The sequence below is a fragment of the Poecilia mexicana genome, unplaced genomic scaffold, assembly GCF_051168715.1.
Source record: "Poecilia mexicana isolate PSO_F unplaced genomic scaffold, ASM5116871v1 scaffold_13, whole genome shotgun sequence".
In the NCBI taxonomy this organism is placed as follows: domain Eukaryota; kingdom Metazoa; phylum Chordata; class Actinopteri; order Cyprinodontiformes; family Poeciliidae; genus Poecilia; species Poecilia mexicana.
In genome coordinates, this window is record NW_028263382.1 from 1,633,900 (window position 1) to 1,653,001 (window position 19,102).

The 19,102-nt window shown below is 38.5% G+C and overlaps 1 protein-coding gene and 1 long non-coding RNA gene across 3 annotated transcripts in view; one reads left to right on the top strand and one right to left on the bottom strand.

Annotated features, from left to right (window-relative positions):
• Window positions 1–19,102, bottom strand: part of bcas3 (BCAS3 microtubule associated cell migration factor) — a 357,170-nt gene that overhangs the window by 240,160 nt on the left and 97,908 nt on the right. For both annotated transcript variants that reach the window (XM_088011438.1, XM_088011439.1), the window contains exons 17-21: window positions 14,630–14,754; window positions 14,206–14,371; window positions 14,019–14,116; window positions 4,834–4,934; window positions 333–529 (exon numbers count right to left, since the gene is read on the bottom strand). In XM_088011438.1, coding sequence (XP_087867564.1) covers window positions 333–529; window positions 4,834–4,934; window positions 14,019–14,116; window positions 14,206–14,371; window positions 14,630–14,754 — 687 coding nt within the window. The remainder of the gene's footprint in view (window positions 1–332; window positions 530–4,833; window positions 4,935–14,018; window positions 14,117–14,205; window positions 14,372–14,629; window positions 14,755–19,102) is intronic.
• Window positions 3,463–19,102, top strand: part of LOC148155655 (uncharacterized) — a 233,950-nt gene continuing 218,310 nt past the window's right edge. The window contains exon 1 of the long non-coding RNA XR_015764989.1: window positions 3,463–4,294. This is a non-coding gene — a long non-coding RNA (uncharacterized LOC148155655). The remainder of the gene's footprint in view (window positions 4,295–19,102) is intronic.

The window sequence follows — 19,102 nt, forward strand, 5'->3', positions numbered from 1 at the left end:
AGAGGTTTAAGAACCTTTATACTAGATTCAAAAATGTAAAAAAGAGCATTTTCATCCTGTTTTACCATTAGGACTGAGTTCAATTAAGACAAACATGAGAACTGGTCCTATCTGGACTAAAATGTTCCACACAGATTACAGAGCCCTTCTGAAACCTTCAATGTATTTGTGAAAACCAAAAGAAATAAGGAATTTTTTTTATCTTCTGCTAAAATACTGTTAAAATGGCATTGTATCCCATCGTGTTAGAAACAATATTGTGTTTCGTCTTGTGTTGTGAGCAATTTTTACCATTACACCATTACAAAATATGCTCAGTGGTTTTAATATACCGAAGACTGCGTAGATCCAGGTCATCTGTGTCAAAGTCCAAAAGTGGCTGCTGTACATCGGAGGGGCCGTGGGACTGGAGCACTGAGGATGATGAGGAGATGACTGTGGTCTGACCTGATGGGTGAATCGTCTTGAACTGGAACTGGGGGCCCATCCACAGGCGACGGTGGGGGCCAGTATGGGTCACTATCTCCACCTGTGAATATCAGAGGTAACATCATAATCATTACATCACATCAGACCCTTCACTGCACAGCACACTGGTCAGAGCTGCTGAGAAACTGTGGATTATCCTTTAAAAATCCCCAGAGCAACTCAGAGCAAACTCTATTAGGGCTGAAATAATTAATCAGATTTATTGTGATATATTGATTGCTTAAATAATTGTTAACTAATTTAGTAATTGAATAATCATTCATTGGAATATATAGGCTCTAAAAATACAATGTGATGAAGAACAACACACTCAGAGCTTTATTTCAGCCAAAACTGTTCCAAAAGTATATACATTTTTCATTTGAGAGCAAAAAAAACCTTTGTCTGTAAATATGTTTAACCCAGACAAAATCTATCTATCTATCTATCTATCTATCTATCTATCTATCTATCTATCTATCTATCTATCTATCTATCTATCTATCTATCTATCTATCTATCTATCTATCTATCTATCTATCTATCTATCTAAAGTCAATCAGAAAGGCCTGAGCTTTTCACGTTGATCTTAGGATTGTTTGTAGCTGCAGGTGGATCCTTTGCAACAAATGATTAACAGTTCAGTAAAGGAAGGCTGTTATTGCTTATAGACAATAATGTTTATTTACTTTATAAAAAAGAATTTAGTTTATTTGCATCGTTCTAATATCATATAAATAAAATATTGTATAAAATAAATTGGTAAATAAAGTGGTTTAATGAAATATGCCAATTTTCTTTTCTGTCTTTTCCGACTATCAAAATAATAAGAGTAACTGGTTATTAAAATAACCATTAGTTGCAGCCCTAAACTCTATGTTTAATAAAGCTAAAAACTACTGCATCTATTTAATAGCACACTATCCTCTGTGCCATTTGTAATGCTTTAAAATGCTTTGTCCTAAGCATTATAAAATGCTAAGGACACTTAGGATATAGTTTTAATACTTAAGACTATAAAACTAAAATTACGATCAAACCCTATAAAACAAAGCAGCCAACAGAAGCTTCCAGAGGCGATCATCTTCCTGGGCTTTAGACTATTTGGGGTCTAATTTTGCGCTTCAATATGTTGAGAAAATACCTCATTGCCTGACACACAGTGTCCCTGAAAAACACTGCTTTTATAAAGAGAATCAAATGCATAAGTCATTCAAAGCATACATCAACCACAACATTATGATGACTTGCTGTGGTATCTGCCATCAAGCTGCACCTTTCTAACAGAACAAACATCTGCAGTAATTTAAGCTACAATTGGATTTCTTCCCCTTTAAGCACATTTTGTTTGCTATGTATTTCAGTGACCTAGACCACTTGGGACCCTGTCACTGATTCACTAATGTTCTTTTCTTGGTACATCCAACAAGTGCTGCAGTTTTAGAGATGATCTTGCCCCTTTGTCTTGCCAATGCTAGCCATCTTATGTCTTAACTCTAATTCCTAGTTCTGGAATTAGGACTAGGAATTCCAGAACTAGAATTCAATGAACAATGAATTCTAGTTCATGAACAATGATTCTGGATCAGAACAATGTTCACTTTCTGCCTAATATATTTCACATGACAGGTTGTCATGCTGTTAGATAAACTGTATTGTAGTAGTCATAATGTTTTGTTTAACGCAGGCTCCTGAGGACATTACAATAAAATAAAAGGATGCTTTGCACATTTAGACATTGTTTGGCACTCAAATCCAACACCGAAGCAATTTGGATCCATAAAATTCTTGTGTTCATGGCGAAAGCTTATAGCGTTTTCTTTAAGAGGATATTATGAATTATGAGTAACTTTATTTGTCAATTTTCACGACGTTATGGCTTATCAGTATATATTCAATTAGCTGGAAATGAGTCACCGGCCTGAAACTGTGTTTTATTAAACAGAACACATTCAAACTTCAGCCGTTGTAATGTGCTGTATGTCTACCCCTCCCCACCACATTAGAACTGACAGATAATAAATAACGACCCCTGATGGACTCTGTCAGGACAGAAGGTTTTGTTGTCTACTGACAGCCAACTTAAGAGCAACTGACAATGATGGGCAGGAAAAGGCTCCACACAGCAGCCTGCTGAGGCACTCACACTGAGGGTCACAAACCTCACATTCCATTAGGGGACGGCTGATCAATCCTAAATCTCGAGGGACAGGAACACAGTTAGTTTACTCTGTTTATCCTTAATTCACTGACAGTCTCAAAGCATCCACAAAAGGTTTTAACAAGTAACCCTGGAAGGGTAAAAAGACTTGTACCATGATATCTTCTACTGATGCATGCAGGCCTACAGCTACTCTGACAGGAAGTTGCTCAAATACAGGCTAGTGTAACGGATAGTTCTGCTCCTGGCAAACTATCATAGCAGACATAAACCAGAGTCTACGCAAGCTAAGTGGGTTGCATTTTAGCCAATCAATTATGCATGCATTGGAATTATTGATGGTGAAAATGTAGTGGGTTACCTGCCGACATGAGCGACAAGGCCTGTGAGAGTTAACCAAGCTGAAAAGACCAGGGTGAACGTGCCAGATTTCTCAGTCCTTTAGGAAAAAAATTGGGAACTGGTTGATGTATTCCTTAGGATGTTTGTAACTACTCTGAATACGATATTAGAAAGAACATCTAAACATTTAATTACAACATATTAAGGTAAAAATAGATTATGGCGAATACATACAGCTTCCTACAAGATTTTCACTGAAATAGCTTTAAAGTTTAGTATGTAGTAGTAGTTCAAATGAAAAGTAAGGCATGTTCTTTTACATGCAGTATAAAGTTCTTCCTTTAAAATCTAAGGAAAGAACAAACTCCATATAGCTCAAATTCTTTAAGTTCCTTATCCTCAGTGGGAGAAGGAACAGATAGTGTATGTCCCTGAAAGCTAAATAAAGGACAACCATGTCGTACCTGACATGTGAGAAGTGTCGAGAAAAGTCGAGCTCATCCCACTTCCCCATGCTGGAGATTTTAGTTTAATAATAACAATAAATAAAGTTATCTTTAAAACTGATTACACAGGTGACATCAAGACCCAACAGTAGAGTCAGACGGTAATAAAATTAATCTGGTTGTGTGTGTTGTTATTGTGTCCTGCTTTAATTCTACTTTTTTTCTATTTAATCATAAAAAAACCATAGTCTGACAGAAGGAGAGTTATGAAACAGGAAAAGCAGGTTTCCTGGAAAAAGAGGAAGTTTCCAGCCTGCAGTGAATAAATATAGTTCAGACTGCTCATTTTGAGCTCTAAAGGTTTAAAGAATAAAATCTAGACGTTTTGAGTAATTGAATAAAACCCAGAGTAAAATCCTTGAATTAATAATGATAACTTATGATTAAGCCGATAATTAATATTGGTTTAACCGGTGGTTGATGTTGGTTTGATTATAAGAATATTTACACTTAGTCTTATACTTAAAGGTGAAACAAGTAACTGTAACATGGTGTCAAATAATTAGAAAAATGAATTATTCTTGGTTTCTTTTCAGAAATGTCTGTAATAACACATTATGATTATAATAAGAGTAACTAATAAGTAATGGTTATTATAAAATTATAAGTGAATGCTAAATCAGAGAAACTAAAAGGTTATAAATGTGATTTTGACATTGAACTTGAAATGTGGTGAAATGTGTAACTGTAACTAAAGGTCACTGATGTTGTGTTGGAGGTAGATGGTAGGTGAAAGGTCAGGTGGAAAGAGGAACTGATGGGAGAGCGGAGGTGTCTTAAGGCCTTATTGCTAAACTTTAAACGTACCTAAGAGAAGGTTAGACACAAAAGTTCTTTGATGGTTGTAAAATAGCTATGAAGTTTGATTCTGGGAGGAGAAAGTGGAAAATGTTTTATAGGTTGCTTTTAGCCAAAACTAAAACAACACCCTTGGGACTCGCCCGAGTCACTAAAACCAACCTGGTTCAATAACAAGTGCAAGTTGTAATAAGAGAAAGAGCGACCGTTAACAGGTGTGCTCTGTGAAACTAGCTGATTCCGGGCTACTCTATCTGGCTAATTCACAGGGTGAAAAAGGGTGGGACATCTGGATGGAGGTCGTTAGAAACCAGGCTAGTCTTTCTCGCACCCAGCTTAAACAGAGTTTACTTCAGTTCTGGGTAGGGTAAATCTCGGCAGATTTAGGAAACTCAATTCACCCGTTAGACGGAGAGCTGGGAGCAACATCTCCCTCCTCTCAGAAGAGGAAGTAGAGAGAGAGAAGGGGGGGGGGGGTGTTGTGCAACAACAGAAGTGATGGAACTGTCTGCTTGTTCAACCTTTACAGAGCGTTGCTGGGTGAGGCAAAAGCTTTACCTGAGAGAGCCATTCTTCATCGTCTTGGCCACTGTGGTCTGATGCCAAGCTGTCGGATGACTCATGACGTGTGATTGGACCCGGGCTGCTGGGAGGAATCCCTGAAGAATAAGAATAAGATTAAGAATAAGATTAAGAAGAAGAAGCAGAAGAAGAAGAAGAAGAAGAAGGATAAGAAGCAGAAGAAGAAGAAGAGAAAATAAAACATGCATAAACAACCATGAGTTGCTGGGGGAGACGTGTTAGTACAGATAAATTATTAAATATTATCATATTCACAATAGTATTTCAATTCAATCTGGGGAGATGTACTGGGGAGGGTTGTGAAAAAATGTATGATCCAAGTGGGAGCGTGATAGAAAATAATTGAGAAAAACTGCCTTACATTAAGAGAAACAAAACATTTTTGACTGATTTCTGGCAATGTGATTGTGATAATGATTCAAAGTGCAATCCAGTCATTCCAAAATGCTTTGCAGCGGGAAAAACTGTGTGGCACACTGTGCAACTTTAAACACACTTTAACAGTTTTTGTTGGACAGTTCAGGTTGTTTGTAGGTTATTGTTTAGTGATTAAGTGCAATATAATTAACTTCGAACACTTATTTACTTAGAAACTGCAGTTTGCACAGGTACAAAGTGAACATTTAACTCTATCACGGTACAGTCATATTATCAGCTCAGGCAAAGCTGTAGGAGTTCACTTGAAGTGACTATATCAGTCTTATTAACAGACTGAATGCTAAAAAAAACAGCTACGTTGGGACTGGAATCATTAGCTATGTTTCCATTCAATCACCAGGCAAATTTGGACCAAAAGCATGACTGTTGTGCCAACTGTTCTGTAGTAGTTTGTGCTGTGAAGAACTGGAGACCTGCCCAGAGCATGTCCTGCCTCTCACCCAATAACCGCTGGAGACAGACACCAGCCCTACCATAGTGGTGGATTCAGCTGATGCATGGATGGACTATATCAAAATGTTTCAATGTTTTTTTTGGTAAATAGAAACCACCAGAATGTGTGTGATTAATTTTTTGTTGTCACATATATTTCAATGAGACTTGGGCATAATCTCATTATTACTTAATTTTCAGTTGGATTAAAAACTATTTCCTCCATCAGTGAGCTGCAGCACATTCGGTCCAAATCAAAATCAGCAGGTCAGCACAAATGAAAGAAATGGAGATCAGTTTTGACATCCAAGATGCCAGACTGTTGAAGCTCTACATCCTAATACAACCTACAAATTATCCTGCTTCTCCATCCCACTTTAAATTAATAGCAAATAAAAGCCTTTGAAATGTGAAATGATTTAATAATGTTTCATTTAGCGTTTTTGTTTGAGAAACATTTTAACATATGTAATAAAGGTCACATTTCTCTGGTCTCATTTATAGATTTATTTATAGGTTGACATATATCCAAGTGCATGCTTGTTATTTTATTGACTTTAATGAATTAATTATTTTATATTTAAATTAGAACATCAGATTTATATACGTATATATTTTTTATACATTTTATAACACTCATTGTTTACTAACACCTTAACGGAGGAGCTTGTCACCTAATAAAGTCTATTCCATTCTATTCTATTCAGAACAAGATGACACTCCAAAAACAGCTATTCTTAATTCTCATATTCAATAAAATCAATAAAAAAAGACATGGAGTAGATTTTAGATAAAAAAAGAAATATATAACAAACCATTTTTATTTACTGTATAACTATCAGGTTTAGAAGGAAAAGGCTGTCAAGCAAGTTATAAACTTACAGTGTTATTAGAGCTTGATATATAGAGCCAGTACAGACACCTAAGATTGATGGGTTTCTTAGATAAACTACCATTGAAATCACATGGCTGACTGCATGAGAGCTAATGTTTGGGCTGAGAGTCAAAGGAAAGGAAAAAGTACAATTCTTTGTTTGTTTTCATCTCCAACAGGCATATGACTGTGTGTGTAAAAAGGCAAATGTACAGTAAAGTGTGAAAAGGCGAAGCAGAGAGAGTGACAGAGAGACCCAGAGACAGATGGGACTCCTGCAGGCTTGAATAAGCAGGCGTGGAGAATGAGCTCTAATGTGTGGAATCAGTCGTCTCTCCATCTCCCACCACAGGGATGGGGTTTGTTTAACACAAGAATGGCTAATAAACTTGTCAAGTCCACATCTGGAGCACAGGAGGCACCCCTGTCTATCCCCTCACACATGTGCCAGGTGGTCACACACACCCTTAATGGAGGCAGTACGGTGTTTGACACCTCTGCAGTGAATGTCACATCATCTCTGATTCACACATCAACCCAACACACTCACACATGTCCCGATGGAATTAGAAGGTCTGGCCTCATTCGCTGTGTGAATAATTGAAAAAAGAACTGTGTAGCTACTCAACAGTGAAAGTGGTGGTGCTTGATCCTTTTACAGACAAAGAAAGAGATAAAAGACTTGTCTAATGTGATGGCAAGAACAAATGCAGAAATACTATTCTAGGAAATGAAATGGGTTGACTGAAGACCTTAAAGGGGAAGTATTATATGCATTTCAGGCATATATTGCCATTTTATAGCACAATCAAGTAACTATCTTCAGTTGTTATAAAAATGCTGGATATGTAACACATGAATCAAAAGAAATGTAACTTTGCAATTGAACTCTTTGAGAAATGGATCTATGTCTGATCTTTCTGACACTCCGCCTTCAGCACGTCATCACAACAACAACCCTCCATTGAGCCTTTAACAACATTTTAATCAGAGATCCTACGATAAGCTCAGGGAACTCGCAGTTCCACCAGATGTTTGTTAATTTCTGCTGCCGCTAGTCTGGGGGAGCTGAATGGGTGAGGGGATGGGTGCTCTGTGCAGCGGAAGCTTGGATGGAGAATGCAGCTCTGAGGAGGAGCTTAATGGAAAAGTCAGCGCCTGGTGAAACCAAGCATATCTGCCATCAGAATGGCTACGAGGAGAGAGAAAAGGATTCCTCAAACATGCATAAAAAAAATCAAAGCAACACTCCAAGTATGTTTTTGATGAGAGATTAATACTATTAATACTAACATGATGTAAAGCTCAAAAATGTTGATATATTTTCAAGTGGCAGTATTATGTGCGTCTATAAAATCTGAAAAGTGTTCATGGATAGAAAAGACAATAAAAACAAGATTAAGTTACATAGACAGAGTAGATCAATATATGTCCCAAAGCTGTTAAAAAAATCTGGTAATGACTAGCATACTTATTATTTACTTATATTGGTTCTTTTAAGAAACACAAAAACAAACCTAACTCCCACTGAAGCAATTATTAATATCAGTAAGAGTCAGTAATCAAATCATCTGATCATTAATCACCATTCATAACTGTCCTTGCTCTTCAATTCAGCTGAGTTTAATTACCTAGCACCTAGTCATAACATGTCTCAAGCCACTAACAGGAAGAAATATTCAATATATTAGATCATGAACAGATTTCTTCTTTCCTTTTAAGCAGTATCTCAGCAGGCCCTGACTACATCACTGGGAAGCTTCATCACTAAAGGGCCACATGAGGTTGTAGATAGTGGTGAACCAATAAATTGGCCAGCTGATAGATCAGCCCCAGTTATCTCAGTTTTCGAATATCGGTCATTGGTCGATACTGAGATGTGAATTTGATTTTATCCACTGATCTTATCAACTTTGGCAAAGGTCTAAAAATCAGCCACTGTACTCTTCTGCTCTGTTATGAGAGAACCTGACTGACAGACCTGCCCAGGTCGAATCTGTATGTTAACAGTTAACATTATGCACCCTACTGATGCCAACTCAGCGACTTTCTTGCTATATTTAGCAACATTTCAGACAAAAAAAAAAATCAGTATAAGCGAAAATTAGAATCAGTAGGTCAGGCTTTTTGAAGATCAATAATTGATGATTGGCCAGAATACTTCAATCAGTGCAACCTTAGTTGTGATGCACTACAGCAAAACCAGGAACAAATCACTAGAGCAGTAATGGAAAAATGACCCCCCCAAAAAACCATAAATTTCCAAGCAAACAGTGATTTTTGACAAACATACCAGCTGAAGTCATGAAGACACCACCCCATGTTTTATATAGGAAAAACTGTTTGAATTCAACTTGGTCACAGAGCAAATCTGAGCCATTTCAGGTTCTAGGAGAAACTTGTTACTGAAACATACTGTCTTTGTTTGGCTATTCATAAGCTTCTGTTATTAATTTCGTACTATAAGGTGCACCTTTGACAGGGAAACATTGCTACTTGTTGCCACTACAACATTTGAGGAAGACAGACGGCGAAACAGAGAATATCCAGAACTATAGTAGCGCTATAAGAGAAGAGAATTTTCTACATTTGGCATCACATTTAACACATTCCATCCTTCAGAAGTTTCTTTAGTGATTAATGCAACATACTACAAAAGTAACAACTATATCCAGGTGTGCAGTACCACAATCTCAAAAGTTTTATAGATTTTATAAAACGCTACAGTTCAAGTAAATGAAAATTCTGTATACAAATAATTTTTTTGACCCATCTTGCCCAAGATGACCATATTTGATGAATACTTTTTGTGCAAGAGCTCACATAGGGTGGTAGGGGCATTGCAGAAAAGAAAAATAAAGAATATCTAAATTACAATAGGTAATTAATATAATTGATATAATAAAAAAGTTCAAGGGCAAATAGACTGAAAATCCTCAGCAATTAAAACCAGAAAAGTTTGCTTAAATTCAATTTATTTTAATATTGATTTGAATGGAAAATCTTACAAATGCACTTCTATATTGAGATAGAGATTCAGTCCATGAGAGGATGAGCAAGCACTCTTATGAAGATAGGGCAGAGTGAGTGGAAAAAATGGCAGAGAAGGCTAGCTGATTAAAAAAAAAAAAAAAAACAAGAGAGAAGAACTAAGCTTTTATATTGTTACTTATTAAACAAAATCAGCATTCCCTGATAACCTCCATCCTCCTACTTGGGCTCTCCGACTTTCACCATCCCTATTTTTCCCTTTGCTCTGTGACCCCTGAGGCCAATAGCTGTTCCCAAATTAATTATTGATGCTCTGAAGCATTTGGTGGGCTGGCTGGATCGGGTTTCAACTAGGTGGGTTAGTAAGGTTTGTCAACAGTGAGGTGTATGTCAGCATGCTGCAACTCCCTGCCTGCCTTCAGTTGGATACAGCACATTCAAACAACGTACTATATATATATATATATATATATATATATATATATATATATATATATATATATATATATATATATATATATATATATATATATATATATGTAAGCCTTCCAATAATGTCAAACACATAAAAGAATTTAAATGAAGAAAATATGGCCATTTTAAGGTTGGTCTGTTTAATGTTTAAGCTCAAAGAAATCCAGATGTAATTACTTTATTTTAGGTGTTACAGCTACTAGATGCTGTTGGTCAGTGCGGTGTGCACCACTGCTCACCGTCATATCGCACTGAGTACAGCCGAAGCATTGCAGCCCCAGGCGGGACAGGCCCACACATATGAGCCAGTGGTGTACTATGCATCTTAGCAGTAAACAAAATAAACAATAAAAGTTGTTTTGGAAATCAAATGGGAGTTAGTCATACAGTCACCTAAAAATGAAGGAATACATTTTTATTTCCACATTTATTATCACAATAGTACAGCACAATATCATGATCAAATTTCAAGTCCACACTGCCCACCCCTAACTGTATTATTCAGTATTTTAATATAATTTTGAATCGACTTATGATAAAAACTAAAATGATTTTTAAAATTTTCACAAACGGTTGCACTTAACACGATTAAAAAAGAGTCAGAGGACAAAATCCAAAAGAATGCAGAAATTTGAATCAATAAACAAGCCAACACTGGTCTAGGCTGTCTTATTCCTCGACTCTTAATGCTGTAGCAAAGCCAACAATCAGATGCTTGTTTTCACTGTCAGAAGACTAAATAAAGCTACAATTATAAAGTAAATTAGAAAAACAAATACTAAATAACCTGAAAACACCTTAATGCTTCTGACAGTTTAAACTCAGAGGAGCTTGAAGTGGATTTTCTACAACTGCCAACCATCTCCTGATGGGAACCATTGTGATGTAGAAACCTGTCGTTTGATGCTGGGATTATGTTTATACCCACATAAAGCATGATGTGAGCTCCAGTCTACTGTCGAGGGACAGAGATGTCTCTGACACACTCTTTATTGACTGTGCAGTAAGTGGTGTTTTGCTGGGCTGAAAGCTGGTAGCCAGTGGCCTGTTAACCGGAGCAGTGAAGCAGGGAGTCAGAACAAGAACAAAGGCTGCCTAGATATTGATGTAGCCCAGCCTGCTGGGGCCAGGGGCCTGGGGGCCCGGGGCCGGACAGGGTGATCTCTAGAGATAGATAAGGAGCTAACAACCTGATAGATCTGCAGAGCTGGCTGCATAGCAAACAGAGGTGAGCTGTCTTGTCTCGGTTACCTGCTCTCTCCATTTCTCCACTTTCTATCTTTCATGAGCAATCTTCAAATCTTTACTGTACTTGTTTGCCAGACATGTCTGGCTTGGCTCAGTCAACTGCTCCACCTGTCCTGCTTCTCACTTTCCTCGTTTGAGAAGTCTTGTGGCAGACAGGTGCTGGCATGGTGACAGAGTGGAATAGCTTAGTCATTATATATCATTCAAGGTGTATTTGACTGACAGTTACTTCATTCAGCCAAGCACTGCACTTACCCCATCCTTTCTCTGTCTCTCTTTGATTACTGACCCAGTCATGGCGCCAGGGTTTCTCTTTACCAAACGCCTGATGCTCCAAAGCCTTCACTCTGGCCCCTTTCTCAGAGCAATTAGATCTATTGACAAGGCAAATGTGGCTGGGCTGTCATGGGCCTCAAAGTCCTAAGAGAGCTGCCAAGCAAGCCAGCCAGTCAGCCAGTCTCCACAATTAGCACATTAAATGACAGAGAGTAGTAACCCTGTGGCCATAAAGCATAACCTCGGTTTCTGCCACAATCAGGAGCCAGGCAGAAACTCAGGTGGTAAATTATTCACTGGTTTGTTTGCTCTGGAGCAAAGTTTGTCATGAGGGGAAGAGGTGTCTGAACACATGCTGTGGACTGACGGGTAAAATATTCATGAGCAAAAATAATCCTTAGAGAAAAGTTTGTATGAAAAAAAGACAGTCTTGGACAAAGGATGACTTATTCAGAATCTCCTAATATTCAGTTGTGACACCTGAAGTTTTTTAAAAAAATGTAATTGCCATAAAGGAGAGTCTTTAATTGCATACATGAATCTCACGAATAAACAGGAGAAACTTCCTGGAACACTAAAAAGCTGCCCCAAGCCTGCCAGATTGTAGTGCTGGATCTCATCTCCTTTTGAGTGTACAGTGTGTCTCTCTTGTTTCCTTATCTCTTCAAAGATTTGCTGTGCCTTGCCATCCTCTGCAGGGCTGAGTGCTGCCAGTAGCTGCTACAGATGGACAGGTGGAGATAGTGACCATGAAGTGGCGCCACTGGTGTCTTTTATCTTCCCGTCCTCCAGGCTCCGGTCTGGTCTGACCCTGGGCCTTCCTCTCCTCCTCCCTTCCTATTCCTTTTTTCTTACAAGCTGCATTTTTAATCAGGCTGGGTCATCCAATATAGAGCCATGAGACTGGAGACTACGGCCTGTCAATCAGAAGCTGCCAACGTTTTACCTTCCACAGACAATCTGAAAAGATGTGTCTGCAGCACAATTAGGTTCAGGGCAGATTTATTGGCACTTTGACTCACCAGTACTCCAGCTTCTTAGCTGTAAAATGTTCCTGTTTTCTTGTTTGTTCCTACAATACAGCATAATGTAATGATTGCTGGCCAATGCAAATCTGACCTAGATAGCACAATTTGTTCTGCAAGTTAGAACAGTGTCTTTTCTGTTTCTTTTCAACGTACTAATCCGTATGCTCAGCAAGAGGCACTTGGACAAGCAACTTATGGTGCTGCTGTAATTCCTCCTAAGGTCAAATTGACTCTTTCTCCTGGATCACTTCTCAGTTAGGCTGCCAAGCCCTTGAGGGAGCAGCAGAGGAGAGAGCTGGCAAGGGGACACATGCTGAGAAACAGGATGCTGAGAGTCTCTTTCTGGGTGCAAAGCGCAGAAATGAAAGGTGGCAGTCCAAGAGAAACTCGGTTGTTGGTGGTGTATAGGATGCAGACCCAAAGGGTAAATGGCAAGAGAGCAGGAAATGCGTAGGGGGTTGAACAATTATGTTTATAACATCTTGACCTCACATTGGTTCACACTTGGTTGACCATGGGAATAAAGAGCCACAGTGGTTTTATCCGGCTATTGTTAATTGGATGTAAATGTTAATGCAATGAATCTCTCTCATTATGCAGCCAGTTTCAATACTCATGCTGGCACAGAATGGTGGAAAAAGCTGACGCCCGAGCCCGTCACTCCAACGCGTTCTCATTGCTCTGACACTACGGGAGACCATTACCACTAATTTGACAAAATATCCTACCAGTAAGACCTGAAGCACTGCAGTACTCAATGGGTATGAGTCAAAAGATTTGTGTACAGCTACAACTTGGCCTGGGGAGCCTACTAAAACTAATTAAACATTTTGAATGCTTATAATTATGGAGTGAGCTCAAAACGCCATCCTATTCCTGTGGGGGTGGATTGAATCTGTGCGTGGCCATCCGTGCTACATGACCTCTAAGACAGCAAACCACAGACCTCACTGCTCAGCACTTGTTACTGAATATGAGGGAATTTAGGGTGTCAGCTAATTGGTTCGAATGTGGCATTATGAAGGAATTGCCACAGGATGTATTCATGGTTGATTGATCTTCCATCTGACTAACTCGGGTCTAACTACAATGGTTTCTCCTCAGCATGTGGCATCGAGAACACACTGGAAACTGGCTTTCAACAACACATATACAAGGTTACATTCACCAAAGCTAAACAAAACATACTAACCTGACAGTTATCTAAGTCAAATGCTGATGTTGTTTAGGGAATGTATACTGTATCTCAATTTTGCCCAAAAAGGACCACAGTTGTTGCAAAGGATGCATTCTGAATCTTAAAACAGCAATAAATATTAAAACAATGAAACAAAACTGGATTTCAGTCATTCACTTGGCAATGAAGGAGTCTTTGTAAAAAGAACAACTGCGAAACCTACCAGCGAGGAGATACTGATAGTACTGAACCAGATCCGAGGCCAGCACCAGTGGGTGGTTGGAGATGAAAGGTGGCTGCAACTCGTTCCACTGCGGAGTCCTACATGAGAAATGCCGTAATCCAACATGAATCCATAGAAACAAGATTCTAACACATTTTGGAAGAGAAAGTGGAAAATAAGCTGTTACCTGGCTAAGTTCCAGCATGCTCTGGGAGAGGTGCTCAGCTCCAGCGGAGTCTCGTCGCTAATCTTTTGTGCAGTGCTAATTGGCCGAGGCTCCAGGACATGCTCCACCACATTACCATAGCAACTGATTATGTACAGTGAGTCCACAACTGACTGCCTGGTCTGATCTGTGACAATGTTGTGAAGCAAAGCCATGAATAACACACAACAGACATGTGAAACGTTCTGGTCAATTTCTATAGCACCGATTCCCAATAAATGTCGTCTCAAGGCACTTTGCAAATAACAATTTCAATTCAACCATATATACATTCTAATGGATCTTAGTTACCAAGAAGCACAATAAGCTCAAAAGTAGTTTAAAAAGTGTCTGTCTATGGAGGCTAAAACTGTCCTGTGCAACCTGGGTTTGATTCAATTCATACCTTTCTCTCTCTTCATGTTTGGATTTGTGAGGAACCAGGAGCGGGATGAGGCAAAGATGGCAGCAACGCAGAACTCTCCTCCACTGGACTTGCTCGGAGAGATCTGGGGGGGTGGTTTAGCTTTGCTTCAAGAGGAAGAAAGAATTGAGAAGTTTAGCCAGTGCAAGGGAAATACAACTCCTTATAAATCTAACAGTTTAACAAAAATGTTACTGTTATTTTTTTTATTGCAGTAAAGTATTTTGTTTTCAAAACGCTGAAATGTCATATGGAGTTAATTTCAACTGAACAGTATTATCTGAACTGTTGCATTACACTCTGTTCTCATTGGGAACCCAAGTTGGGCCCTTTGACTCCTTTAAAATATAATGGATTATGACCACAAATAAAACAAAGATATCTATCTCTAAATGGTAGATATCATTTTCTGGGCTCCAGTAACCATGGTTCCTTACTGTAGACATTTGATTGAATACAGAAAAATAGTGTAAATTATTGATTGTCAAAGTGGATTCCATATCCTGATCAGATGAAACATCCTGTGGCCTCATTTCATATCCAAAACTTTAAAAATATAGCATGGAGAAGGGGTGGAATAACCTACAGCCTAATGACAATCTGCATTTATCCCAAGATTACATGAAATACAGGACAAATGTAAAAGACGGCCTGCAATGCCAAAAGAGAGATTTAAAAATAAATAAATAAAGCATGTTGGCAAGTATGTGGGAGGTGCAGAGTCACAGTAGTAATAGTTTACCATGAAAGGAAGGAGCAGGGGAAAACAGAAAAGTCTCTAAGAACTAAGACACATTTTTTGGATGACTATTTTCTGACAGTAAATTTACATAAGTGGACATAAAATATTAAAAATGCAAAAAAAAAAAGAAAAGAAAAAAAGAGAGACTGGCATGCATGGAGGAAAAATAACTTTTTCATTTTTAGCAAAACTGCAGAAAAGAAGGTAAGAAGATTTTCTGTTTCTACCACCTTTCAACATCTAGGCATTTTTCTTCACAGAATAGCTCCTGCTCAGTTAGATAAGATGAAGAATTTGTACGTGTCTATTTCCAAGTCCAACAGTAGAACAACAAACTGGTTCTCCCACTTTAGATGGAGATCTCTGCAACCGACTTATCATGGTTCCTAACCAGTGGCATGTTAGAGGCAGGAGCCCAAGTGGATAAAAATGACAGATTGTACGGCACAAGGACTGCTGGCTGCTTTAGTAATGTGAGATTTTTTTTAATACAAGCATCATGTATATATACCTATTTCAAATCATATGCGGTCTTGAGCCACACATAAACTGAAAAAAAAAAAAAAAAAAACATAAAAAAACAAGATTTCAGTAGTGTTTTTCTTGTCCAGAGGAAAAACGTCAGGTGCTCTAGCACCTCCTTGTGTTTATCTGTTCCTACCTATTTTATCTATTTCCTACCCATTTTTTTCAGTTTATTGCTCTCCCTGCCCAGTCCAACAGTTATGGTTTAGTTACAGGTATACTACATTTTTTTTTTCTGTTTTCTGAAAATGGATTGAACAAAGCTCTGTGACATTAAACTTCTCCTCATTTTCTCCCTGACCTGTCTGCTCTTTTTCTTGCTTCCTCAATGATGCTCTTTGTTCTCTAAAAAAAGAGAAAGGTTTATTCCAAGAATAAATGATTAACACGTGAACTAATTCTGTGACTTTTGAGGGAATTTGTTGTGTTGGGTTTTCTTTGGGGGTAGAATAGTAAAAAGGGAGAAGAAAGCATGCATACCACTCTTTTGTTAAAAATGAACAATGAAGAACCCCCCTGACAGTCCTGCAGTACTTTGTGTTCTATCACAAAATAATTCCTTACAAAAAGCTTTGAAGGCTACTTGTAAAATGACAGAATCTGCTTTTACAAGATGCTGTAAAGACATGTATCTTAGCCTAAAGATCTTACCTGAAAGTACAAGACCTACAGCAGCAAAAGGGGAAAAAGGTGAGGAGTCGGGACTCCAACCCGCTCTGGTTATCACTGAAGGCCCCGCACCTCACAAACACATCCAAGCTGCGTAGCTTGTTTTACTTTGGGACAAATTTATTAGGAAGCTATTTGATTATTTAGCATGTCAGGACCGCTTCAGAGAAAGTGTACTTTCAACGGGACGTCCATATGGTTGCAATCAAACAACAGTAGGAAGATCTGGTATTACTGTGTGGCCTTAGAACAAATTCGAACAGTGAAACGTGTTTGCTGCTGATCAGTCTAGAAGTGGACTATCTGGTGTTACACTCTTCCTCACCTCTGCTCAACTCTGGCCTTTGAATAGAACACTAATAAAAACAATGCATTATTGTTTTCATTATAACACTAATGAAAACAACATTGTGACTTTCAGTCCTTGAGTGACTGACAGTTACTCAAGGACTTACTAAAATAATTGAAAACATGTAGTTGACAACAACTGTACCACATGCAGATAATAAATGTACCTGAAGATCTTCTTTATCTTCTTTTGGTGTAGGTAGTAGCAAAAACTAACTGTAAGTATAAACAAATTGTTTAATTTTATTATAAATTATTATAAATTAAACAAAGATGGAGGCAAAAAGAGGGTAGTTCATTTTGGTTTTCAGTACCCATTTACTAAATCAAAATCAAATAAAATTTTATTTGTATAGCACATTTCAGCAGCAAGGCATATCAAAGTGCTTTACATCATTAAACACAAAAACACAGAGTCATGTAACATTGAATAAACAATCAAAAACATTAAATTTCCTTCCGAGTCGAAGTTCTGCCCTTCGAATCGGCAGAAAAAAAACAAACAAACAAAAAAAAACAGCGGGGGTGAGGGGAACTCCAAACTGCACCCCTTTTAAAACAACAGGGGGGACTCCAACCTGCACCCCTTTTAAAACAACAGGGGGGACTCCAACCTGCACCCCTTTTCAACAATGGGGGGGACTCCAACCCGCACTCCTTTTCAACAATGGGGGGGACTCCAACCCGCACTCCTTTTCAACAATGGGGGGGACTCCAACCCGCACCCCTTTTCTTCCTAGTGCTTGAACCCGGGTTGGGATTCAAATCCCAATTGTTGTTTATGTTCCATAAACAACTCTTAATAGGTGGGTTTTAAGTTGAGATTTAAAGGCACTCAGTGTTTCAGCTATTTTACAGTTTTCTGTGATTCAATGTGCTTTTTATGTTTTCCTTCAGATTAGTGTTGGTTCTCCATCAAGCATTGATGTAAGGAAGGCAGAGTCCTTTGTAGGGTAAAATTTCCTGAATTTTAAAGTTGAATTAGGTAAAATAAATTGTTTTGAGCTTTAGATCATGTTATGTTAGTCCCTTAACAAAAACCTACCTGGAGTGTTGCTTTGGTTCATTCATGTATGATTGAGGAATCCTTGAATCTCCCATGTCAAACATTCAGGGGTGCCTAAACGCTTCCTGTCACAAAACTCAGCTCATTTCCACAACGCTCCACCCATTTTGACAAAGATCCTTCTTGGAGATGCAGTCTCTAGGTGAGCATCTGCCTCACAGAGCACCTTTTCCCTGTGTGGGATCCCATATCCTCACACGTGATTTGCCACAAGGCTGCCATGCTAATCAAAACAAAATCCTACTGTGAGAAGAGGAGTTACACTGAGAGTGAGAACTGAGCACCAAAAGGGAAAGAAGTGAGAAGTCGGCTCCCTCACTCTCTCTTTTTCTCTCTCCATTTCTCAAATGTCGTGCTGCTTGCTACGCTGTCATGTTGCCTGGAAAATACATAATAAAGCCACTTTAAATACTGATTTTTTTAACATTTGGGTATATCATTGCACAACATCAGATATTCTGGGACAATTATTTACAATTTTTTTTGTGCATATACTCAATTACATCAAGTGTGTTCTGTATCTGCACAGTGCTCAAACCAAACAGCTGTTTCCTTTGTTCTGAAGTGAGGTTCGAGTAAACAAACATTAGAACTTAATAAAAGATGGAATGAAACCTTAAGGTGAACAATAATCCCAGGAGGTGGAGAAAGTGTGTCTAATCGTTGAAGGGACATTCACAATTCAGGACGCTGAAAGAGCAGTTGCTAGTAAAAGTCTCTTTCTGCTACCTCCCTACAGACTGTCAGCACCTCATAAATTACTCCCTGGATACAAGGGGAAGTTGATGCCTTTGTTTGCCTGCTGTATGAAAGAGGGATCTGGAAAAATGAAGTAGTGATGGTAGTCCCAGGAAAGATCACGATACAAGATTTAGGCTTTCATTTATTAGTGCTGGCCAAGAGAAGATGGATGAATAACCTCATATCCATAGTAAGCCTTGTCTATAACAGGAAGACAGGGAAAGAGAGGAAGTTGAACTCAGGATATTGCTCTGGCTGACTCTAGTTTGTTCATGTCCTCTCCTTCAGGCTCTTCCTCAGTTCCAGTTTTGCTTCAAAGCATCCAGAGGACAAAACATTTTGTAAACCGGCCGAGACGGGCGCT